The sequence below is a fragment of the Zonotrichia albicollis genome, chromosome 5 (genome assembly GCF_047830755.1).
Source record: "Zonotrichia albicollis isolate bZonAlb1 chromosome 5, bZonAlb1.hap1, whole genome shotgun sequence".
In the NCBI taxonomy this organism is placed as follows: domain Eukaryota; kingdom Metazoa; phylum Chordata; class Aves; order Passeriformes; family Passerellidae; genus Zonotrichia; species Zonotrichia albicollis.
In genome coordinates, this window is record NC_133823.1 from 16,998,777 (window position 1) to 17,026,062 (window position 27,286).

The following is a 27,286-nucleotide window of genomic DNA, read 5'->3' on the forward strand; positions in this document are numbered from 1 at the left end:
GATATAGCTGGGTTTTTAAAAGGCCACATCCTCTGATATGCAGTTGTAGGTAAAAATACCACTCCAGAATCACTGTGGATTAGGAAAAAATGGTTTGTCATAATTTTTAGGTACCTCCAGAAATCTGGTCCACTTGCACTCGGCTAACTTTCAGCATGATCTGTTGTACTTGACTGATTCCTTGGATGCCTCTGGCATGACATCTGAAGTAAAGATGGAAGATTTCTCAAGGGAAAGCAGAGCGTGGGGCTGTGAATGTGTTGTCATTATTTAAATAGTCATTAGGCCAGATTTTGCTGGATTCACAGATGCCCAACCAGTCTTCCATATTCATGAACACTCTTCATCTGCTTTGACAAATGGTGCTGTTTGAGAATTGAGCTTTCATCTTTTTGCCTCTATTTAACCAGTTCACCTTGGGTTCAGAAGTTCTGAAGCTGGTGATTCCAGAGAAAGCTCCAGGTGAATCTGGCAATTTAATTTTTATCTTCAGCTGGAGTGTTATTCACTGGAAATCAGTAACGTAGATTTTACTCCTCTTTTCTATACATCTTTCACTGGTTTAGTACATAATGACTCTTTCTGTGGAACAGATTTTGAGTTTACTTTCCTGCCAGCTCCTACAGAAATTCCCAGTATCCTTTTCTGTAATCATAACATTTAGAGCCTAGTTTATCACCTGGTGGAGGGCAGGAGGAACAGCATGTAGTTCTTTACTGTTGAGGGGGACAAGGCTAAAATATTTAGTGCAGGTTGTAAATCATGCTTGAACATCACACTTCTCAAAAAAAAAAACATTTACATTATTTCCTCAAGTAAAAAAAAAAAAAAACCAGTAATAGTGATTGTGTCACCTCTCAGCATTTGCAATTCCTGTGCTAATATTGTCAGTGTGAGCTCCTGCTTTCAGTTTAAAAAGTGCAGCAAATCTACCTGACCACTAAATGGCACTATTTCCTTTTCAGAGCCAAAACCAGAGGAAAGGTGTTTAAATCAAAGAGGGATAATATGCAAATGTTTATTTTCTTATTATCTAGTCTCCAAGTTGCTGTTTGTCACTAAGAGAAAACTGACTTGTTTGTGCATTCTTTGCTTTGCATTTGGTATCACTGGTAGAATCCAAACAGAAGCTGATGAATTTGTAATGGCTTGGCTTTAGCTGTTGCTTTGCTTCAAAGTTTTGTATGACTTCCTTCTATGGAGAGCTTCACCCACAACACAGAGAGAAGCAACCAAATTTCCTAGCAAGTTCAAGTTTTATTTGATACATGTTAAGAATTTGAATTACTCTTCTGTGGTAATTTTTTTTATGTTTAATGATGTTAGAACAAATGTAATACGGGCCTGGGTAGACACAACTGAGTTGTAGTTATTCTGTTTGCAGCATCAGTCTGTATGAATGATGCATTATTGTCCTGTGGTGGTCGTCTCTCAAGTTTTTCAGACATTTTCATATGGGTGCCAGTATTAACTGACATCTGCATGTAATTACCTATGCAGAGGAAAATATTTTTTGAAGAAATTAACCCCATGTAGTTTTATATCTCATTTTTTGATATGTGGTTCTTCTTTCTCTCTGTTGAGTTCTGTGGGGCTGCAGTGTAAATATCAATATCAAATTTGAAAATTAGGGCTAGGGGAAAATGGCTTAAGTAACTTTGTTAAAGAAAACAGCCTCCAAAATGCTTCTATATAGGCTAATGCTGTTTTGCTTGCCATGACTGCTTGTATAATTGAAAACACTGGCTTAAGGGTTGGTACAGCTGGAGCATCTGTGTCACACCCTTGAAGTGTGACTTGGAACAACCAGTATTTGTGACTCCAACAGATGGAAACTTCAGTTCATCGAGTCCAACCTCCCAAACAGCAAGATGATTATACTTTGCCAAGTTGTTTGTTTGTCAAGTATGTATTTCAAAGATGCATAGCACATCTTAGTTTTAATCCTAATTTAAATATGTCTGTAGACAGACAGTTACCAATTTTGTTTAGTGTGTGGGTTTTTTCCCCCAATAATTTAATTTATTTTAATGCTCTTGTTTGAATTCTGCTTGTTTGGGGAGGTCTGGAATTTTCACCCATACAGGATCACATAGAGTGTAGTTTATCTTTCAGTCATCTTTCTGAGAAGTTAGAATGGTAACCAAGTTGTGCTTGACTTCAGTGACTTCAAAGTCACCAATTCCATGTTTGTATATATTCCTATGCTTGTGTTGGACATTTTTGCAGTGTCAGCACACTGAGTTGATGGTTTACTCTGAACCAAAACTGCACTTCAGAGGCATAGTGATAGTCTGCATTATTTCTTTCTGGGGCTATAATCCTGCATTGGGTTCCATTTAAGCAGTGTTTGTTAATCATCTGGTGTAATGGCTCTTCAAGATTGCTGAGCTTGTCTCAACATTCCTGTCATTTTGATCTTGACCATTTTTGCCCAGTACAATCTATTCATATTTCAATTTATTTGTCTTTAAGGTAAAATATATTGCTTTCAAAATTTGGTTGAACTTCAAGCCCTATTGAATTTGGTTTTTTTTTTTAGAATAGTTGAGACTTTTAGACAAAGTGTGAACAGTCATCAATTGTTTTATTGCTTTTCAGAAAGATGCATATATATTACTTGGCATATGCTTTATCTGCAGCATAGATGTATGGCTAGAAGTCTGTACTTCTGAAAATCAATTGGAAAAATTATGCTGTTATTTTGACCATTAATTGGAAGAATTCCTCAGATCACTTACAAACCTGGCATAGCAGTGACCTGAACTCTTCAAAGTTTTACATCAGGGCTATAATATTGAACTTTTTGAGGAACCACAGGATGTGCTTGTGCCACATGTCAGATGAGATGATCCCAGTAGTTTCATTTGGCCTTGAAATATAGTAAATCATATGCAGTGAGTACAAAGCATAGCAAAATCTGCAAGCTGTGCAAATGGGCAGACTTTTGAAACTGCAAGTATATCAAATAGTATTCTCTTTATCAGTTTTCTTTGTGGCATGAGAGGCTTTGTATCATTTCACAACTGCCTCTAAACCTGTCTTGTCACATAGCCAACTTGTGAACATGATTTCCCTGGTACTGTATGAAAGGCTGTGAAAACAACCATGGAAATTGCTGGACTGATCTTCTGGAGCCCATCTTCTCCTTGCTGTCACAACACATCTGTGAAGAGCCTTCACTTGGCAGCCCTTTGACCACCCAAGTGTTTTTCCTTCACACCCAGGTTTAGTGGGTGCCTGCCATAGGTGCCCATAGGAGGAAAGGTGTTGTGTGTTCTGTCTTATCCCATAGTTTACCCTGCTCTTCCTTAAAGCATTTCCATTCCCCCTCTTGGTTCAGAGGTCTGTCACTAGGGGCTCCTGCTGGCCTGTCCCTTTGCTGTGGGAGTACTGAGTGGTAAGACTCTGGGTGATAGGTTTGTGGGATTATTTGGATTACCTACCCACTTTGCTAATTTCTCCCCTGCTTTGTGGTTACACTGGAGCAGTCAGCTGGAGCAGTAGCCAGCTGCTAGCTTGTGCATGCTGGTTTTCAGGATTGTGAAATGACTGCAGAGACACTTGGGCTGAATTTGCCTTCCTGTATGAGTGTATCATCTTAAAGAGAACAAAGGTATAAAATAAATGTCTTGCATTTTGTAATAAATGTGGAAAATATCTTCCCTGAGAAATGGGTGAGATCTCTGTTACAGAGCCTGTATTTATTTCAACGTGTGGTGTAAATTTCTAATATTCAGTATGTGAGTGACTTCTGTGAAAGCAGGAATGAGTCTGGAAGGGCTATGACCAGTGTGCTGTAGCAGGGACTGATCACTGAGTTGCTTGTCACTGGGGCTGACAAAGGCTGTCATTCTGCAGAGCTGTACAGCTCTACTGGCAGCTGTACCTGGTGCTTCTGCTAGTGACTGCCAGCACAGCTATAACAGAAAACCAAATAGCCTCATTCTCCTGCAAAACAAAAATACCTCATGTAATTTTCCTGGTGAGCTTTAAGAATCTGCAAGGAAACCCGACATGATTTTATTTAATAATTTCTCTTGGGAAGCTGTACATTTGAAGGTTTGTCTGTGTATTAATTGCTGAAGTAAATTTCTTGTGACTACAGCCATTCAATACAAAACACAATAAATTAATCTTGCTTGCCTGTCAGTCTTTATTTCAGCTAGGCTAAGAATAATAGTTGAAGCCAGGAGACTGTGCTCCTGAAAACACTTGCTATTGAGTTTTGACAGTTTTACTTGCAGTGAGTGACAGTTGAGGATATTGTTGTTAGAGTAGTCATTCCTTCAGGGGATTGTATTATGCCTACAGAAATGCCCTGCAGGCCTTTTTATATTCCTTCTTTTAAGATGCCAGTGTCACAGTCACTCCTTTTTCTCTCCTTTTCTTGAAGGCATCACATAACATAAATAGAAACCCAAATGTGATCAAAATCAGAACTAAAACTATTATTCTTCTCTTGCCTGAAAAGAGAAATTTAAGGGAGACAGCTCTTGCAGCTGGTGGCATCCCTGTTGGTATTTCCTCCATGCTCTGTAGGAAGAGAGACGAAGGTTTCCCACCTCCTGGTACCTTACGGCTGTTACCAGGGCATGGCTTTATGCTTGCACCTGAAACTGGAACTTTCAGTGCTACCTTTTCCATTCTTACTGGAAAACTGGACTTTTGGGCTGTTGTGTTTCCTTCCATCACCCAGGAGCTGAGGTGTTTTTTGTTCTTATTACTCAGTGAGGCAGCTTTGCCAAGAATGGCAGAGGCTACCAGAAGGGGAGGTCTGGGTGAGCCTCGTTTCTGCCATGAACCACCCTGCAGCTGTATTCTGTGGTAAATTAATCTAATGAGTTTAACCAGTTGTCTTTAAAGACTCTTTGGGAGTTAACAGATGTACTTGTTTGGCCCACATGATGATCAGCACCAGCATCCTAGATCAAATGACTAATCCTCCACTTTTTATTCTAATAGATATTCATACTGTTTAATTATGAGGGTTCCTGGAATTTGGCAGAAGTAGATATGATTGGTGGGATTCACATCATTAGTCCTTCATTATAACCTTTCCCTCACACAGTTCTCTATTTATGCACACAGTTCTTATTCATGCTTGTGTCACAAAGCAAGTCATAGACTAGAGGGCTAAAAATACAGGCATGTGACATCATCCTGACTGATAGTGCTGCCAAAAGCTAATGAAAGTTAGTAGTCATTTTAAAAGTTCTATTATTAACACTTAACCAATGCTTTTGACATTGAGAAGTGATATCTACCTACTGGATACAGAATATGCCTTTATTTTTAAAGGCTCATTTTTCAATTCCTGTGTAGGCTGCTTAGAACAATATTTGCTTTAAGTAGTTCACTGTGAATAAGAAAGTATCTCAGAAGCAGCCTCAAGCACAAATAGATGGACTTAGAATGTTTTAGGTGTACAGTAGTTACAGCTGAAAAACTAACCCACTTAATTTTCTGGAAATGCAGTTACAGTTTCTCCTGGCCTTGCTACAGTGATCCATCATTGCAGGAACTTCAACAAGGAATGGTTGGTTGTGGAGAGGTCAGCAGGGTAATCAGAGCTATGGAACAGGTTTTAAACAGGAGCACATGCAGATAATGCAGCCTGTAAAAGAAAGGGGTGTCTAAATATCCAAAAGAAGCCTGTGAAATACAGAGTGGAAGGTGAAGGGGGAATTTGTGCGTTGTCTTCTCCATGACTAAAACTGGGGGAGTCAGGTGAAACAAGTGGTAGCAACTTTAAAGTGGACTGATAGGAATCACATAAGCTATATTCAGCTTTGGAAGTCTACAGGACATTGTGGATACAACAAGTTCACACAACAGCGTAAGTAACTGAACAAATCCATAAAATCCCTGAGGGAATGGTAAATACAGGCACAACCACTTGGTAGAAGAAAGTCTGCCAGTCACTGTAAGCTGTGGGAGGCTGCTTGAGAAGACTGTCAGGAGTTAAGGTGCTGCCCTGTGGCATCTTTCTGCCTCAGGAGAAGCCAAACTGCAGTTGTTCTCTCAATACAGTGGAGTTTACAGACAATAGACAAGATGTGGGACATCAGTTTTGTCATTATCTATCTGATTATTTCAGGAGTTGGTGTTTCCATCACTTACCATGTCTCTAGGGTCAGTCCTTAGGTGATGAGGGCATGCACTTTCATTCAGCATTCCATCATGCATGACCATTGAAAAATTATAGTTGAATTTCTTATGCATGATGTACAAATCACCAGACTCAAATTTTACTTGTGGCTCTTACTGTGTTATCACAATGTGGCTTGTGACAACAAACAAACTTAGGACCAAGGGTGCCGATAATCACTGCAAAACTGCTGGTGTGTAAGAGGAATTCCCTGACTCCTGCTTAGTGCATTTTGTACCCTTCATGTTTGTGTGTAGCACAAAGCAGATATGTGTGTGCAGCCTTTGTGTAAAAGAGCCATGAACCGTAAGAACCTGATAGAAAGTAATTCATTTGCCTATAATAGGCCTGTAATTGTTGCTATTACAAAATTTCTGATTGTGACTATGTTGTGTTTAAGAACCAGGCCTGTGGTTTTATTGCAAAATTATTACAGCAAACCCCTTGGGGACTGTGAGCATATACACGCATTCTCTTAAGTATTCACTTGGCCAATATTGTGAAATGTAGCTGTTTCTAGGGAACAAGGGGCTCTAGAAAAATTGTTGAACTAATAAAAACAGAGATTCATTTAGTTTCCTTTTTTCTCCAAAGACCATCATCAAATCTAGGATCAAGCAGCAGGAAAATTAGGCTTTTTTTATTATTATTTTTATTATTGAGCTTTTTCTAATATAAGTAGATGGGCAAAAATAACTTTCACATAAAGTACCTTGACCTTTTTTGTTCTTTTAAAGAGACTGAAAGTCTCCTTGGGCTTTAGGGTTTAATAACAAAGTAGTAAAAGACTTTATTGTGTTTCTGGGGCTGAGAAAGAGGGTATTGAACTGAATTCATATGCTTAGTTTTGCTGAAGTGTTTAATGCAGATATGTTTGGGGTTCATGGAGAGACAAATCAGAATGCTGTGTTTTTGCTGAGTCCTCTGAGTGACCTAGGACTATCAGGGGCCGTATCTGTGCAATGAGGAATGGATTTACATGGTGGTTACATGTTCTTCCTGGATGTACCAGAATTAATAGACTGGATTTCAAGATCTTCTCTTATATGCTATTTCTAATGTCAGCACCTTTCCTGGCAAAATAACTTCAGTTGCATATTGTAAATGGTTTTTTTCTTTCCTCAGCTCTTCACTTGTTCTCATGTACTGAAGGAATTTTCAGTGTAACCACTCTTCCTTTTTGGTTGGTTGGTGTATTTGTGGTTTGGGTTTCGTTAGCTTGTTTGTTTTAGCAAAAGCTCTGCTTTAAGTGTAACAGTTCTTTGTCTTGAATTTCCTTTGTCTGAGGAACCTGTATAGGGGTTTTTTACATATTTTACAGCTCTTGTTTTTTGTTCAGAGTACCTCAGAGGGTGACTCATCTCCTCAGCCTTTTCATGGCAGAGAGGTATTTAGGAAACCATGTGCCAAAATGTTCTCAGTGCCTGCAATGAGAGTTGGTGTTCCAGAGTTATTAAAACATAATATCTGGCCTTCAGTAGTAAAAGGGATGTGGGATTGAATACTTGGCATCCAGATGTTGCTCCCTCATGCTCTAGTCCCCCATCTCCTACAGTGGCAGCTGACTGATCTTTCAGGATGAAGTATTTAGTACCTTCCATGCTCCTGGCTGCTTGCCTAGTATTTTACCAAAGCAGAAGGATTTTTGGTATAAACCAGGATCTGTTTCCAGATTTGATCTGTCTCTTGAATGATGAGAGCTGATAATTTTAAATTTCATAGTCATAAATGTAAATACGTTGGATTGTCAGGATAAGTGCCCAGATTTCTGAAATCCAGAAATACTTCACTGTTTTTGTGTCCCTGTGTCATGATTCCCTCATGCTTCACTGCACACTGCGTATGAACATTTCCCTTCTGTTTTCTCTAAGCAGGTAGTACTTGCTGCTAATTTCATCTTGCATCTTGTGTCAAGGGAGACTTTTTTTGATAGCAAGCAGTGATAACCAGGTTTTCTTTCTCCTCAATTAAAAAAATGGGGGGGGGGGGGGCCGAAGTGTGTATAAATAAGTGTTTGAAATAGATGATGTAAATGACATCCCTAGAGCTTAAAAATGTTTTTATTCTCTGGAGAAACACATCCTATTCAGTAGCTGTTGAAGGCTTCCTACTGTCCTACTATTTAGGGAATTAAAAATTTTTCACTGGTTGGTTCAAATTAGAAGAAAAATGTTTAATTAGTAATTTTCATTGTTCTTGAAAGAAACAGCAAAGAAAAAAAAAAACTAATGTTTTTCTTCTCCAGATGTAAAAATCTGTTTTGATAGTGAATGATGTTCTGGGACTGCCTAAACCAGCTAGGGTAAATCCAAGCCAGCACTCCTAGTTATAAATATATGGGGTACTTTTAAAACACTTGGCGATGGAAGAAAACAAGCTGCATGCATCATTAAACTGAAGGATCTGGGGAGAAACCGTGCGGCTTCAGAAGTAGTACAGATCTTTTATAATAGTAGTCTAGGAAGTTAAGAATGTTTGTTTGTTTTCCCTTTCTGTTGAGTACTCCTTTGCATGACTTGTAATTTGTAGGTAGTGTCTTTTGTTTCACTAGGAAAAATATGTTTCTATAATGATAACACATAGATATTCCTCTGGTTGTGTTATTTCACTACAATTATTAGCTTGTTCATGTAATGGTTGAGTTGCGAATAAAGGACTGAAAAATACCATCTCACTTGCATGCAAATTACTGAAATTACTCAGTGTGTAAAACATTCTTAGAGACTAAATGTTAGTTTCTTTAAGAGACTGCTACAGGTAATCAAAATTGGCTGAGTTTTCCCCTTGTTGATAACGTGTACAGTTTTTTCTACCATTCTGCATCAGGAATAATATAGTAGGCTGAGACAGCTGATTACATTGGTGGCTTTGCCAAACACTAAGATGACTGAAAATTCTGCTTTCCTTACCAATTCATGTGGGAAGGCTAAACTTTGAAATTCTTGCAGGATGTTAAGGAACAAGTTTGACATGTGAGAGGATTTATGATTAAAAGGAGTGATCCCTTAGAGTAATTGTTTGTCTGATATTTGTGATATTTTGGGGATTGAACAGATTTCAATTAATAAAGAGGACAATGCGTCGACATCATGAATGGTCTTTTTTGGGGTAACATAAGCCACTTGTAGATTAAAAAATGAAGTTGTAGAAATTAAGCTATGCTTAAGAGTTGAGTTTGAAATGTAAAATGCAAAAAGTCTTACTTTAAGTAAAAGTGTCCATCCCTGTCAGTGTTGAAGTTGAGAGTCCGCAATCAAACACGTTCTCATTATTTTAATGCAAGTTGTGAACAGATAGTAAGAGCATACACTCCAGTAGGTGAAAATTACTTGCTGCTGTGCCATCACTACTTCACGACATTTTAGTTAATTATACTGTCCCATAATGACAAATGATTGTGCACAGGGAGCTGAGATAAAAAGGAGGAATTGTCATGATTTTCAAAAGTGAGACCAAAGAGTGTTTCTGTCTAGAGTGGGGGGATAATGCAGTCACTGGATGACCACGGGATTTTTCTTCAGCAGTAAATTAGGGGATTATACAACTCATGTATAGCATTAATTATTAAACAAAAGCAATTTCACAGTTTTATTCATTCATGAAATTTCTGTGAAGAGTGGGAGACTTGCAGTGTCTTCTTTGTTACTCATGATTGCCTCTTTTCGCATTTTTTTTTGTAACTGCTCTGATGGACAGTGCCTTATCTAAGCAAACCGTCTCCTGTGATGCTTGTCACCAGACCTTTTATGAGTTCTAAAGTAATAACTTGATACTCTGGTAATAATACAGGTCTTCTGAAGAAAAATGTGTATTTGCTTCATCCTTTATGTTCTGTTTTATCAATGTTTCTGGTTGAAACTCAGGTGGTGAAGATCACTGGTGCACTATGACAAGCCTATTTTTGGCAATTCTTTGACTGTAAATAAAGATACAAATTGATGTAAATATTCTTGTTTGTACATAATCAGTTGCTGATTGTAATGAGAAAATACTGCTTTGTAAATTACTTGGTGCCTACCAAGCACAATTATGCTAGTAGATGATCTGCTGGTCATACATAATATAGTAGGATGTAAACTCACCAAAAATTCTATTTTTTCTTATGCGGTCTCTTTAGTTCGATGAATTTTGCATTAGTTTCATCTTAATCTGTTGTGCATCAAGCTATAACAGAAATCCTACTTGCATGCCTGCAGTCAATATAGCAAGTTCTCTTTGTGTCTGACATTGTGTATGTCTTTTGAAGATGTGTGTCTGTGATAGTGACAAAGTATTGAGTAATGCTGGTTCCAAAGAAAAAAGGAAGGTAAAGTAAGATACTGGGCATCTTGGGTGGCTTAGTCACTTAGCACAGTGTGCACATTAACACTGAAAACATAAACATAAACAATGCTGGACAGCATCAGATAAATTAAACACAATTACAAGCACTCCCCAAGAGGTTTCGTTCCTGACAGAGCTGCCTGTGCTCCAGCCAATTCTGCTGCTTGCTGAATGGCTCAGAACTGCTCAGAAAACAAAAAAGACCTTTGTAGAAATACCCAGCCCTGACCTGACCTGTTCCTCTTAGTGTTTCAGGGTGTTTGTGGAGCACCAGTGTATCCTGTTGGGGTGTGCTGGGTTTGGGCTGAAGGTAGTTCATGCCCTCAGGGTAAAATGGCACAGTTAGCTGGTCTTGACGTAATCAGCTCAAGATGGGTGAAGTTTTACTCCAGTTTTGCTTCTTTTGTGAGAGGAGCGTAGTCTATACCAAAGGTGTGTTGTGTTGTCCGTGGGCAGTAAGGAGGCACGTGATTGTGGAGAACAGAATAATAATAAATCGATGTCACAGTTCAGTCTTCCCAGCTGTACCAATCTTGCATAAATGTATGTACTTGTGAAAAGTGTTTTTTCTGCTTTTGAATAGCTCAGAATTTGCCACAGTCATTCTGGATTTGCAGGCTGTGTTATTGGTTCTGTGGGCATTTGTTCACTCTTCATGAAAGAGTTAAATATGTTATGAAATACTGTGTGTCTTTCTGTTTAAACATAGGCCTCCACCTTTCTTCTTGCTTGTATATAATACATTAAAGTAACAAATGTAAGATAAGAAGCTGTCATCCTTTGTTCAATGAAACCAGCTCTTAATTCCAGCTTTCATTTATTTCATGCCTTGGCTGTAAAGGAAATCTATAGCTTTCAAATTATTAGGAGTGGCCACTGCTAAAAGGTGAATTACTAGTATAATGTATGTATATGTATAATATATGTAATATGTATAGTTGTTCAGAGATCAGAAACTTTTTAATATTAATTTATTGGTTCTAATTGAGCCAAATGCTCATCTCAAGTGTGTCATCATTCTTCTAGCTCTAAATACTAAGTTGTAACATTCAGCACAGTAATACAAATACAATTTTTATTAAAAGAAAATATGAGCCAATATATCAGATATCCCTTCTAGACTGTTTAGATTTTGCCTTTTTGGAGTAAAGTGAGTCATAACAGTTAAAGGTGAAAAATAAATCACTAATTAGGTTTTCTTAAATCTATTTTCTTACAAAGTCTAAAAATTTTGAAGGTGGGAGGTTTGCCTGGAAACCACCCATTATTTTCAGCCTTATTTTCAGTCTGTGTTGAAAAAGAACTAAGAAGTGAATCAAACTCTGATGTAATTTAGGACTCAGACACACCAATGAGCTAGAGCAGATCTTGTGCTAGGTAAAACTTAGTGAACAATCAGTCAATGGCAAAAAATGTGCAAAGCAAGCACATTAGGAAACATGAAAAATAATGGCATTTTCATTGCATGTGATCACAGGGAAACCTGATTAAAACCTGATTAATTATTTGCATTTGTGTTTATCGCAGTATGAATAGATTTCTTTTTTCTTTGCCTTTCAAGTGCAAACTGAGTTTACTGTTTAACATTGATACTTTTTATCTTTGCAGTGTGCCGGGAAGACTCATACCAGTCAATAGTGTCATGTGCTGCTGTAGTACTCACCCCTGTGGAGACCACAGCGGAAACAAGAAAAAAAGAACAGATGATAATGCCTGATGTGTCCAAACAGTGAGTTATTCAAATAACATGGTCTTTTACAAGTGCAATTTTAACACCAGGCCAGATTCCTTCTCATGGATATACACCCTCCTTTCTCTTTCATCTGGGCTTTTATAGGTGTTTCCAAAAGTAGAAACTGGCCTGAGGCTAAGCTGCTGCTCTTGTTCATTAGCCTACATTTTTTTTCCCAAGACTTTTGGCAATGACATATATAGAGGGAATGGGCCTTTATATGCCAAGAAACTGACTTTTAAACAGGTTTAATAAGGTGATTCTTGTTGTTTAGATAGCCCTTTCATTCTTCCAAGTAGTTGATTTTTATAAAGAAGGTGATTTGTATATGCTCAGCTCATTTGCTATATTTCAACGTTTTCCAGTGACCCATTTTACCTCCGTGTGGCACAGGAGGCATCTTCAAAAGCGTAGTAATGCGTTCTTCTAGGGAAATTTTGTTTACTTAATTACATTGAATTTTGCTATCTTGCATTAGATGAAAATCAGAGTAGGCAGTAACATTTGCCTTGCAATACCAGGCAGGATGGTTATTTCTTAATGACCGAGTCCTTGGAGAATAAAAATAATTTTGTTTTTATGAAAAGAAAGAAAACACAATTGTAAGGCTTCATCACAACACAAACTTGAGGTCTGTGCCTTTTCAAGTGTGGAAGGTATTAAAAATAGGACAATGGATAACATCATTCCTGTTCATTTATGTTTAGTTTTCTGCTTCTCTTGGTATGCACAATTTTAGTTTTAAAATTGTCTGTGGAGTCCTGGCTTGCATGCCTATTAGTGTAAGAAAATTAAAACATCCCCCCACATCCCCAAAATCCCTGAAACATCCTGGTGGATTAGAGTAGATTAGATGGGTTGTGATCTTGCTACAGATCTATGACTTATATCTATATCTGGCTGTGGTATCTTTTTCAATGTGGAGATAAACCCGTTTCATCTAGACTACCTGTATTTAAAATTTAACACAGTATGTTACCTACTGTCTGGGTATTACTGCAAGGGCCTTATGTTGGAAATGCTGTGGGCATGTAATTGTTGTAGTGCTTCTGTTGTGTGGTTCTCTGAACACCACAAAGTCCATTGGAAAGGCAATGGACTTTAAAACACTGTGCTGAAATTCAGAATAATCTTTCTGACTAGCTCAAAGCAGCATAGAACATTTTTTCTTGTCTTCACTAAAAGGGAAGCTCACACTGTTGTTTGCTTGGCTTTTTCATTTACTGTGATGAGGTTCTCTTATGAATTCCAAGTAAGAAACTCTGCTATCTGTTTAGCATGTGCTGAACGAAGTTACCCCCCAGATTTTTGGCATATTTTGGTTTTTATTTATTTTTTTAAAAAACTTGATTAGTGTTCTCTTCTCAGAACACAGACACAACTTTTCCTCTGCGCTCAGAGGTCTCAGAAGCATGCTCTAACCTCTTCCACTCTTCCAATACTAATGTTTAAAAATACAACCTGGAATTCTATCAATGAGGAACAAGATTGTGCTTAAACAGATGAAATGTGTTTGAATTTCTCCATATGAAACTGTATCAGTGCATAAGTGTCTTTAAGCCAACATTTCTGACAAGTATATTTGAAATTAAACAGAACCATCTTGCTGGAAAAAGTTTGCAACTGGAATTTGGTAAATTTTGTAGAAACCTTCAAAGTCATTATAGGGAGGTGAAAGCAGCCTCAGGAAAAGTCCCAGCATTATGAATGAAATATCAGCTTACTGGTCTTGCATTTCACCATGTGCTTTCTACATGCAGATAGCTTTCTTCATATCCAGTTAATAGAAGCAAAATAGGTCCTAATTCCTGTGTCTAAGTGTCATCTGTCTCCAGTGCAAATGTACCCTTGGCATTTGTTGAGTTCCATTGACTGGATTGCAGACTCCATGTATGAACTGGTCTGCATGTGTGGATTGTACTCAGTTCTTGTGGAAAACAACATTGATGCTTTGATTTTTATACTTATCTTTGTGTACCTATGTAGTTTGGACTTGCATGTCCAAAAGTTGTGCCTATCACAGAGGGCTGAGCAGTAGCCAGCCATTGAGGTCCTGCAGGGAGAAGTTTCTGCCTTCAGGCCCTTCAGAGACAGAGTATGTTCAGAATAACTAATGCTTTCTAAAGCTACATAAGAAAGTCTGTAATTCAAACCAGACAAAATACATATTAATGATAATAAAATGTTAAAGAGTTACAAATAGCTAAAAATAATTCTCTTGTATGGCACAGTAAAATTACGTCCAAGACATTCAGGCCACAAGATGCTGTGAAAACTGGGCAAGGAAAAAAAAGAAAAAGCTTTTACTGCTACTTGTATAATATTTGATTAATGATGTTATTTTGTTTTAGAAAGAAACTGTTTAGTGGCTTTAAATAATGTATTTGCCTAATGTGGTTTTTTTTCTAAGTGGCAAATGGTGCCAGAAGTGGTAGCAGCAAATCTTAATGAGATTTTAAGTGTCTGTGCTAAGTTCTTATCAGGATTGCAGGAGTGAAGGGTCAATTTCCCCCCCACTGTATTTTTTCTTGGAAGCTCAAACCATTTCATTGGGGAGTAATTTCATAGTGATACCCAGGTAATTGCTGACTTGTTGCTTGTGCACTGGGCAAAATTCCTACCTCAGTTATTACCAGGAATGGATTTGGCAAGAGGAAGAGCGTGCCTTTGTGGTTTTTGTCTTTCCTCTCCACAACAGGCATTGAGGCAGAAAAATCAATGGTCAGTGTGAGGTTAGGGTGACAAACAGGGAGTGTGAGCTCTTCCTTATTTTATTTTCTCAGCCCTCCACTTTGTCTAGGGTGTTGCATTAGCTTTGCAATATTTTGTAGGAATACAAGCCTTAAAAAACTCTTGCTGTCATAATAGTTCAAGTTACTGAGGCCTCTTTGTGTTGCCATAGTGATACACCAGTCAGTTGTTCTCAAAGGTGCCCAGATGCTAAAACAATTGGAACATTTTGAACAGTGAATTCTGCTTACAGAGTCCTAATTTTAGTCCTTCCTATCTGAATTGTAATATAAATAAATCAGCTGCTGGCATAGAGCAATGGCATGAGGAGTCCTCACTTCAGTTTCAAGTTCTTACAAGGCAGCATGGGAGGGAATGCATGGCCCAGCAAACTGTGTATTATGCTTTAAATTAACTTAGCTTTTGCTTCACTGAGCAAACTCTAGGGCTGAAAGGTCAGCTTACAAGGGGCAGTGTGGAAAAAGAAATGTCTAAAGACGCATGAGTCTTGGAGCAGACAATGTTCTGCTGCTGTGTGCTATTCATAGGTAATCATGGAAAACCATTCATGTGCTACTAGAGCATGAAAGAAGTATAGTGAAGTTTAGGTGCATCATTTTTTAATCAATTTGAAGTTTAGCTTATAGTTGTATACTTCATTTGATGTGTTTCTTTGGATATGACTGCCCTGCAGTTCAGAATAGTGATGGCAACATGCAGCCCTCTGAGCTGGCTAATTTAAAGGTGGTTTGTGCATTAGTGCTTCAGCTGCTGTCATATTTCTGATTTTGATTTTTAGTTGAAGATACTATTTGCTGTTGAAGTGTTCTTAGAGCTACAGATCTTGTTATGTCATGAAGCAGACACAGTAATTTGACAGTTCTTTTTCATGCCATAAATATTTTCCTAAGTTTTAGGAGAGATTTACAGATGAAGAGCCTACAAAAATTATAGGATGAGTTCAATGTTTTTAAACTGAAAGAAGATAAATTCAGACTGGATCTAAGGAAGGAGGCTTTTACAGTGAGGATGGTGAAACACTGGAGCATGTTGCCCAGAGAAGTTGTGGATTCCCCATCCCTGGAAACATTTAAGGGGTGTTGGATGGGTCTCTGAGCAACCTGTTCTACCTGAAGGTGTCCCTGCTTGTTGCAGAAGGGTTGGATAAGATGGCCTTTAAAAGTTGCTTCCAACTCAAACACAGTCAGTGATTTTATTCTATGATTCTAAATGTCACTGATCATTTGACAGTTCTTCAGACTCTTAAGATCAAATTGGATTTTTTCTGGTAAATGCCTGAACGAGCCCATGTAGTGAGTCTTTTCAATATTCTGTCTGTGCCAAAGCTGTTTCACTTGTATCTTGCAACTGTACTTACCTGAGCAAGGATCTTAAGTGTGAGATCAAATGCAGGAGAAAGCTTCTTGAAATCACAGGGACTACCTGGGTGCTTGCTGGTGGGAACAGGCTGCTAAGGGGGGAGTTAGAGCCCTAATGCCATTCTGTACTGCACTCTTCAGTGCAGATGCTAACCCAGGACTTTGGTACTGATACTGATTGGAATCTAACAAGATTTTGGTGCTTGTATAGTCTGAATTTATTAGCTGCAGTAAGCATATTCCAAAATTTAGGAGGTTTTTTCCCTTTCTCAGAGTTTTAAGTTGTAGGTATATAATTGGCGCATCAGAAGACTGGTAATCTTTTGACTCTTGAAGCCTTGCCTAATTCCTTTCAAAAGAAGTTCAAACCAAGCTGATTATTATTCTTCACTTAATCAGTTGTGGATTTCCTTTTCATTTTTTGTCAGTATTTTTTTTTTTTTTGCATTGTGAGAAATCTGAAGGGGGAAGATCTTCCTTCCCCTCAAAGCAGCAGTGATCTTATATTACCTCTGTAATTTTGGATGCTTCTGTTATGATCCTGTTATTGAAAGATGTCTCTGCCTCAATGAAGGCGTAAACAAGGGGTTGAGGTGATACCAGCAATACGTGTACATGCTTCTCCACAGTTTGCTAAAATGGGATCCCTTGTTTGGATGCATTACATAGGATGTGCCAGGCCTGGAGCCAGGCCACCCTGGCACTCCATCCTCCATGGCAAAGTCCTTCTGTGGCCTTAAAATCACATTTGCCGGTCTCAAACACCATTTACAGCCCTGCAGTGGTGATGTGAAGGGTGGTCTCTAAAGCAGCCAGGCTGTCAGGCAGTGGTGTCCACATCACGATTCTTGTCAGCTCTAGCAGTCCTTTCAAAAGGGCATCTTTCATTGGTGAGAAACAGGAATGCTTTTCACACTTGTTTGGAAAAGCAGATAAAAGATGGTTGTACTGTTTCAGTTTCTGGATGATGGGGACAATGGGCTATGGAAGCATATGTCACCCTTTGGGTGAGAGAATGCAGAGGAGAATAGGGATGCCCAGTGTTGCTCTGGAATGACCATACTTTGAAAGCTGTGGTTCCAGCCCAGCTGAAAAACCTGAGACATCAGCTGGATTGCAGTATACTCTCCAGAACTACATTTTAGTGATAACAGGTAGGAGAGGTAGCGTTTATATCCATTTCTTTAAAGCAGATACTTTGAAATGGAGTAAACATGAACAGTGTGTTTATGCTGTCAGTGGTCTACTTTTACATTCTTTTATCTATTTTGCTAGTTAGTCTTTAAGCTCTATTTAGCGACTTGAAGGGGAACTGAAAATTTCTGTTTTCTGTGTTGCCTGTCATAGTGTCCTTGTGCATCCTCTATTGCTTTTTGCACATAATGGGAAAAGAAATTATTCTGCTGTACTCATGTCTCCTTTGATATAGGAAACTTTTCAGAAAATATTAAAAATACAGTATTTACAGGTTTTTTTTTTATTGTCTGCTAACTAGTTGAAAACTACTACCTGACGGCTCTTGTCTTGGCTGCTCAAATTGGTAACTTATTTCTTGTTTCTTTGAGGAACAACAGAGCAATAAACCAGACTCAATTGTTTGTATTTTTTCCCTGTGTCCAGCCACTGCAAAAATGCAAATGATTTTGTAAAATCAATTATAGGTAACAGTTGTGCAAAGGAAATATAATTGCACTGCAAAGTGAATATGGAAGAACCCTTTCATCTGGTTATAGAACAGGAGTATCATCAGTTCTAATGCTCCTTCTCAGTCATTGCAACCATGAGTTTATAGGTGAGATTGATGGGAAAGCAATCTACATATGTAATTTAAATATCTTAGGCAATTGTTTGCAGCCAAGGGATTTAGCAGTTCTGTACAGCTTAATTTGAGCATGGGTTGCAAATGTTGAATAAGCTGGGTTTTGAGAGCCACTAGCTAATTGCAGTTACTGTACTTGCTATTTTCAGTATTTTGTAGTTCAGCTCCTGTCTTTTCCTCCTGTGTGGTGGTGAATAATGCAGGAGGGAGGGGAATGATGGCAGTTTTCCTATGGAGGAAGAGTGCAACATAAATTTTATCTATAGCCCTGCCAAGGACTTTGCAAGTGATCCTTCCCAAGTGTAGTCATTGTTTGGAAAGCTTACATAACTGAGAATTACAAGTCAGACCACAAATACCAACTTAATTCCAAAGTGGCAGTCTCACACTTGGCAACCAAGAACTCTTCTAAACTGATGGCCTTGAGTAATCATTGCTAAATATTTTTGGCGAGTACATTTTAATTAGAACAATGAACCATAAGACGTAGTTTTGAATTTTAATTTTGGGCTGGGATTTTTGCTATATGATGAAATAGAAATTATATTTTATATATATCAAAACTCCTTAATATCTGGAACAGTTCTAAAAGGAGATGTAGTTCAAGTAAATAAAATCTTACCTGGTTCAATCAACCTTGAAGAGGATGGTTACTATAGGTAACGCAGGCAGAGATGTTTGAGACAGGTTTAGGCAATTGAAAATCAGTTATTTTTTCTGGACACCTCCACCTGAAGAGCTGCTGTTGTAAGTTGTAGTGTTAGTCACTCGCAGCGTTTGTTATTCTAATAAAATTCCAGAGTTTTCCATTATCATACATGGCAGCTGCCTAAGCCCTGAAGAGCACACCCATCACCTGCTGGGATGACTGCAGAGCCACTCAGGACTGCAGTGGGGCATGCAGAAAATGACTCACTCATTGACTTTGGATTTAAAAGAGAAAATAGACTTCATTTTTGTCCAGCCTAAATTCATGTCCAATACAGAGGCTCAGAACAAGCATTGTTATGCCCACAGTTTCAGCTATTAAAGGATATCTACAGCTTTCATTTACCAGATAGTTATTCAAAGGTGTGAAAGCACTTGATTTTGGGGCAGCATAGAGTCCCCAAAATAATGGCTTTACTGGATTTATGCTTCATTTCAAAAAAGCCAATTTTTTTAGACAGTTGGAGTGACAAGTTAAATCATATACCAGTTTTTAAATTTGTATTTCAATAACTAATTCTTGTAATATCCTACATCAGTTGGGAAGGCAGTGTTAGCTCCTGTTGTTCAGGAGCCTGGTGTTGATGCCTGGTGTTGCCTAAAGAGAATTTGTTTGGGAGCTTTACTGAAGGAAGATGTTTTCAAGGTACAGAACTGAATATTTGGGAGCAAGCCCACTTCACTCTAATGGGGAGAGTGACAGAAGTGCTAGCTGTGCCCATTTCATTCCTTTTTCTTGTTCATCCAAAGTCTTGAAAGTATACAAAAATTATTTTGCTGTAAAATTGGGGCAAATATTAAACTTCTTTTAGTCAAGCTTTCACTAACTTAAGTGCAAGTGCTCAGTCTTAGGAGCCACTCCAGAAACAGAATTATACTTTCTAGTCTGTAAAACCATAGGCTGTTGCTAAACTCTAACTGAAGATCTGTTTGACACCAGTGGCTGTATTTTGTCCTCTTGCAAGGAAATTAAGGCAGGTTTGGGTCTGTACCTTTGTGCACCAGAAACATCTGTCTGGGGTAGCATTATCTAAATGCTGAAAAGATGAGGGTGGGGTGGTGGGGAGGAGGGACCAGGAGAACATTTGTTTTTTAATTTAGAAGCCTGTGGTTTTTGTATTAAGGTACAGCCTCAATTCTTACAAATTAGATTTCAAAACATAATTGCCACATCAAATATGAAAATTAATCAACTATGTTATTACTTGTGAACAATTAAAACATCATAAAATGAAAACTATGAGGGAAATACACTTGTATGTGTAATGCTAGGATTGCAAAGTACTTTATTTGGTTAGACAAATGTATTGTAGATTAAAACTAGAAAAAACTGTTCAAGTGCGTAGCAGAAATGTATTTGTTTCACTTTGACAGTAATTCAATAATTTCTCTGAAGCATAACAAAGAATAGCATTTATTATTTCTTACTGTCATTGGAAGGTGGGGGAAGGAGGGATGTCACAGAAAAACTAGGTAGATTTGCATTTATAATTGCATGGTGTAACTGTTGGACTATTGTGCTGTGCTGTTTCACAGCTCACTGTAGGATTCCACTGAAAGCATTATCAGGTAGTCTTTTGAATCTAATGGGTGAAAAATACTGGTATTGTTGTGGTGTTATTACTGCCTTATTGAGGGGTTTCTAAACCAGGTGTTTTGCAGAACATTCCTGAAAACCCATCATCCTCTGCAGTAGCTATATTAGGGTTAGCTTTGTTGGGAAATACACTACTCTTGAGTCATATTATCATGACTCAAATAGGAATACCACTGCAGCAAATGTAAGTTAAATCAGCATACTGCTTAAAAGTATATAGACTGCTTCATGGTGCTTAAGGTTGAGAGATTACCTGCATCCTAGAGCAAGGGAATTATGTGAAGAAATAGCCATACCTGAATGCTATGTTTCACACACTATCAGGGGGAGTTAGCTTTTTATTCAACACAACTAAATGCAGAGGGATACTCCAGAAGTGTGCATAATCTAAATATTAGTATTTTTAAGAGCAGGGTTTGATCTGTTTTGCAGAGTAATTTAGAGATACTAGGGAAGGACAGAAATAATTTTAAGAAGGATCTCCTTATCCCCACCTCTAGCTCCAGTTTTTGTTCTTATGTATTTTTTCCTGGAGGTAGCAGAGAAATAGAGCCAATATTCTTCTTTCTCTACTATATACGATTTTCAGTGTATCTGTGATATCTGTGAATAGCCCTGGGAGCAGTAATTTTAATGACCTATCAAAATCTATGTTTGCAGGGAGTATTGAATATGTTATTTTTACTTGCATGGATTTACTGATAGCAGAGGTGGAAGACCATAGCTTAAAAAGGACAAGTGGTGCTATTGTTCTTTCTTTAACTCCTCTTCACCCTCCTGTTTTTTACCAGTCAATACACTGGTGACCCTGGCCACCGTATGGGATGTATAAAATACCTACAGCGTTAAAAAAACAGTGAAAAGCAAGATGGGAAATGGGGTGGTAAGAAGCAGAGGAAATAAAAGTGAAAAGACTGTGCATCATCACTCTAGGACACACAGCTTTGGTGCAGTTGGATTAAGACATAAATATGCAATTATATTGCAGTAGTGTTAAGCCATGAAGACAAAATATTGTACCAAATACTAGTGAATTTAAAAGAGCCAAATGCTACAAAAACTATTTGTACAGTTATAAAGTGAGTACAAATGTAAGTTCTTCCTCCTGGGCTCCAGGAGCAGGATTAAGCTGTGTTATACTGAGCACATCAACTGGCCCAGCTGCTTTTTATCAGCAATAGCTGCAGTAGCCACCATCTAAAAAGATGTTTGTGAGGAAAGAATATTTTTTAGTTTTCTTTTCCTGTGCTGAAGCTCAAAGTATTTAATGTTCCTCCAGGTCCATTTACTAGTTCTTTGTGGATGTGGTAGGATTTCACTTCAATTGTTTTGTTTTGGTATTTTAATCCTCTCTTAATCATTACGTAAGGAAGTAGTATGTCGCTTTTGTTGCACATGAAAAAAATATTTGCTGCTGCTACATTGATTAAATGTGTAACAGCAGGTATTGCAGATATATCCACCTAATATTAATAATAATCCTGATTTAGAGCTTTCATCACAGCAGCCCACAGCATCAGCTTGTGTAAAGCTTTTATAAATGTCTTCAAAAAATAGAAGCGGGAAAAGAAAAAGAGGCCAATGCTTTTATCGTAAGTGTGAGGTGGCATTTTCAAAAGCAAGTAGATAATACATCAAAAGATGATAGGTTCCAACCCCTTTTTCCTCCCAGATCAGCTGTTTTATATGTTCAGTGCATCCCTCTTATCCAAAGAGAGTTTCTGTGATGAGCAATACAAGTAGGAGACAGATAGGAGTGAGCTACTGGGAAAAATCAAAGGAAGCACAGGCAGGGGGAAGAGGGAGGTAGCTTTGAGGTAAACTCCCCCATGTTTTAATTAGTCAAGCTTACAAACTATACTCTTGATAAAACTCTTTGTCTATCTGTCTGTTTGTTCATTTGTTTATGCAGAAAGCCTGTAGAGTATTCATCCAAAAATATGGTAATGTTCCTCCAATTCTTGTAGTCATTTTCTACTCCATCGCCAACCCTTTATTCAGACTTTTCAATGCTGATTTTTCAGGAGCATTCCATCCTCACTTCCAGTTATTATGTCCTTTTGTAAAATTGACATATTTATAATTTTAATATGTGCCCAGATTGCTGCTTTAGAACATAGAAAGTTAACAGGGCTCATCTCTCCTGGCAGCCATAGGTGCAAAGGGACAGATACCTCAAGTCAGAGCCATGAAGAAAGCTGGAATATACATTATGAGAACCAAGAATGAAAAGCATTGTTTTATTTTAGAGCACATTTCTTGATGTTTTGATTGCAACAATCTAAAAGGTCACACACACACAGTTTAAAGGCAGAGCAGAAGAAACAGGATTCCTTTTTAGCAGATGAACTAAAAGGTGAGGTGATGTCAAGTTTTGTCCTACGAGAGCCCCCTATTGATAGGGCTGTGTTTTGGGCCTTTCTTGGTCATCCCTTTTAAAACTTAATCTAATGTTGTAATCTTATTTTTGTATTCTTTATCTGGACCTGTGTAAATGGAAGTGATTGGTACTTTTGGCTGGAAAAATTTAGATGTTCTACATAAATATTTTCAGAGATACAGTTGAGATAAACATTGTTATATTGATTATTTGTTGCCAATTCTAACAAATTGTGCTTCAGCGCTCTAAAATCTGTAAATAAAAGCCTCCTCATTTTCTTGTCCAAGGAACAGTGAACACTGGGATAATTTTTGGACGAGATGGAAAAGAATACTTATTGATCAGTGAGAAAGGACACTCTGAAAGGTGTTCAGAAGTAGGATTACCTATTACTTTCTGAAGTCTGTGCTAGTGTTTTGTTGGAACAAATACACATAAAACTAGTGTTTGATATCAGATGGATTTGCAATGGAACTATGCAAGTAAGGTGTGTAACAACAATAACAAATAGTATCTGTGAGTTCTCTACTTGCAGTTTTCTTAATTGTGGTATAGATTCAAGTCAGAGAATTAATACAGTGCTAATACAAACCAGATTATTTAAGAAAACTTAAGCAGCCAAATCGTTATTCTGTGATTTATTCTCTCAGAAGTTACTTCTGTTTTTTGAAGATGTCACCTAAAGCCAGGAATACGTTCACAGGGCTTGGAATTCAGTCCAGATATGTAACAGAAATGAATCACAAAGCTGAGTCATAGTTCACGAAGGGAGTAATTCAGAGAGGGAATTCTGATATGAGCTCTAGCAAGACTTGTTTTTCCTCATATTTGAAGTTACTAAAATTCACCTGTTCAAAAAACTGTTTGATGCATCTAGCTTTGTGCTATATCTACATTCATCTTCCTGAATTATTTTATTATTGCAATACTATATACTTAAATGTAGTAAATGCCTTAAATTACAAATTAATGAAAGCAAACCTGAATTTATAATGAATGCTTGATAGACTTCAGGGAATCCATAATTTAGATGGCAAAAGAACACACTGATTCAAGCTACAAAAACAGATAATATTTGAAAAGGCAACAATTAAATACAAAGAATGGTTTTGGTTACTATGGGAACAGTTAAAGAAAGGTTTTCCAGCATTGCAAGCTACTGTGTGTGTACAAGATAAATGATGTTCTCTAGAGTCAAAGAGGCTTTGAAAGCTTTTCAAGGAAAAGCCTAAATACTAAGAAATATTTAAAGCAAAAGCTTTAAAATATCTCTGTATTGTTGGTGGTTTTATATTCTCTCTTCCTGCTTTCCCCCCATTTTTCTGCCACTAATTTTTGGAGTTAGAGGTTTTTTGAGTTGTGTAGCAGAAAGCGCTTTGCAAAGAGGATTAGTGAAAGAAAAGGCAACGTGGATGAGTTATTTTATTTCTGGGTCTGTTTATAAGAGACCTAATCCTATCTCATAAATTTGCTTAGGTGAAGGCATTTGTACTATAGATTAACACTTTTCTCACATACTTTTCTATATATTCTCATCACCTGGAAATAATGAAGAGACGAGTTAAGAGTAGGAAGAAGTGGGGAAAATTATCAGCTCTGTATTTCACTAAAGCTGAAGCGCTTTATAATGGAGTTGCAGAGTCATGTTATGTATGCTGTAGCTGATATTATTGCTAAGCCAGGAGTTAATATTTTCTTGTTTTGCCTTTTTTAAACTTTAATAATTATCATTGTTTCATCATTTCTTTCTATTTGCAAAAAATAAAAGAATTTCAGTCAGGTACTTATTACAGCATCAACTTTGCAGTAGACCAAATGTTAAAATATGCAGTATGTGTGTATATATATATATATTATTTTTTTTTTAAATTTTTTTTTTTAGATTTTTTGATCTAAATCAGAGGGTTTGTTTAACTATTGAGGAAACTCTAAAAGTTGAATCATCAGGAGTGCTGAGTCCTGCATGGACTGTCTGCAGGACTTGGGACCATCTGAAATGTGGTCCCTTGGAATAAAAAAATAGTAGCTCAAGTGAGCATATTTTTTTTCATGATATGGCAATGAATTTAACATGGAGAAGGTTCTTTGATTCCTTTTAAAAAAAATAAACTGTCTGAAAAGTGTGTTGTCAGCTATTATTTAAATATGTATAAAATATGTATAAAACAATACTGTGCTATTTCTGTGTATCTTTCAAACTTCAGATGTGGGAATGTGCTGACACTGAACTACAATCCAGCAGTTATGTAAATTATAGTAAATTTGTTGTCTAATTTTCTGTGCTTACTTGTGAGGTGAGCACCTAGCTTGTGATCCTAAGTACCATAAAGCTCTTTTATTTTAAATACTGAAGCAAGAGTATATATTGAGAAAAACATGTTTAGGAGAGCAAAGGAGATATACTTAAAAGTCACAACTCTTTTTGGATGCCATATTTATTATGAGGTTGAAGTGCAGCATTTTTTGCAGCTGGATATGAAAAAAAGAAAGACTGTTGCAGGAAGTCCTTCTGTATCCTTATTGAGAGACCTGGGAGTAAAGCGTGTACAGTCATAGGTGAGGGGAAATGTTGCTCTTAGTTCGGATGTCACATACGCACGTGATCAGGGTCCAAGAAGAAAAAAGTTTTTTATTCTGCTTGTTCTCTAGCGTATATACTCTTTACAAAGTGTGATTTTAAGTCATTAACTACAGCACAATAATTTATTATATTCATTGGTGCAAAGCAATTAATGTCAATATAATTGGCAAAAGTTTTACAGAAATTTAATAAGGCACGTACACACATCTACTTATGCATGTAGTCTAGCTTACAAAAATGTTCATATATCTTTTCTAATCTGTTTCCATGCTGATGACCCTGTCTTCTTCCTTGCCATGGATACACTCAAAAATCATAAATTGTTATTTCTTCTTTTAACTCAGCTTTGCTTGCAGGCCAGCTGTCAAGCTCCCCCACAGGGAAAGTCTCTAGATTTAGACCCATTTTTGCTTGTTTGGGACCCTTATGGTGCTTGTGTATGCAGGCCTTGTTTTCTTACAAGTCATAAGTAAAACGGAAGGACATGTTCTATATCTTGCACCACATTTCATTTATAAAATCAACCTTTCTGGAGTCTGCATTTTGGGGAAAACATATTTCTTTATGACTGATTTTCACTTTCACCCACATTGATTTGTTCAGATCATTTAATAACTTGTAACTTCAAGTTGTTGTCAGGAACAAGTGAATACAGAACTACTAAGGTGAGAGAATGCTGGATATCTCAGTGGCCTTCTAAATTTCCTGGGTGTTCATTGCCCTTGACATCCTCCTCCATGAAGAAGGAGGCCAATAAGTTGTGCTGGTGATGGTTTTGTGCTGACCTGTGTCAGTTCCCTGTGGAATCGCCACTGAGCACCTCTGCAGGGGGCATAGGCTCCAAATGTGTAGCTGCCACGACTTCCTTGTGCTGTTCCACTGCCATCCTGAGCCTTTTCAAAGCCATATTGGAAAGGTGATGAAATTGCTTTTAATGGGGACTAAGACAAATCTGTTGTGCTGTCCGCAGACAAATTGTTGCCAGGACTGAAATGAGTTTAGAGCTCAGCGTTACCTGTTTGAAATCCTTGTCTGAGCTGTGTTTCCCATCATCTGGGCTGGTGGTCGTTCTGCTACCCAGGGAAAAGAGCAGTGAGAGCAGGCACAGCCTGTCCATGGCCAGGAGGAACGGGCAGGGATGGCTCCTCTGGCCAGGCAATAACTTGAGCAGCACTGACACAAGGCAGGGGCTGTTTCTCTTTGCTTCTTGACGGCTGCTCCAAAGATGACCTCAGAACATGTCAGGAAAAGTAATAAAAGACAGACAAGAAGCCTGGCTTTAGACAAGAAGAGGTAATGAGTACATTTTTATAGATTGCTTCCCTCACCTGGGCTGGAGAAAGCTGACTCAAGGCTAACCATTGCTGAGGCTTCATAAACAGTGTTACAGGTACTCAGGGGATTTGGGGCAGTCAATATTTCATAAAATGTTAAGTTTCTTTTCAATGAAGTAAGAGCAACCTTGCATCCCTTTACTCTTACAGGTGGCATTGGCGTGATTGGCCACGTTTACCTATTTTCTTAAATAACTTTGCAAAGTTAGCAAAGAGCAAAATGGATTATTCAGAAAGCTTACTTTTATACCCTGCTTTTGCTTGCACTGACTGTGGAGAAAGCATAATTCTGTGGAAATTTTTATTGGACCACATAATTAATTCTGTAAAAATCTTGTCTTAAAAATAGTTATGATCTTCATACATGTTCTTGAGGGATAGAGTTACTTTTCTATGCTGCAGTTTGCCTAAAGTTAGGTGAAGTAAGCAGTGTTACTTAATTTGAAACTAATTTTCCCTAGGCCCTGAATATTTTCTAGAATATTTTCCAAATATAGCTTCCTTATTATATATAATGAAATAAAGGCAGTAGTAAATAGTCAAATGTCAGAG

The 27,286-nt window shown here is 37.7% G+C and overlaps 1 protein-coding gene across 6 annotated transcripts in view; it reads left to right on the forward strand.

The window, feature by feature from the left end:
* CCSER1 (coiled-coil serine rich protein 1) overlaps window positions 1-27,286 on the forward strand; it is a 609,788-nt gene that overhangs the window by 147,567 nt on the left and 434,935 nt on the right. For all 6 annotated transcript variants that reach the window (XM_074540916.1, XM_074540917.1, XM_074540919.1 and 3 more), the window contains exon 5: window positions 12,083-12,203. In XM_074540916.1, the coding sequence (XP_074397017.1) occupies window positions 12,083-12,203 (121 nt within the window). The remainder of the gene's footprint in view (window positions 1-12,082; window positions 12,204-27,286) is intronic.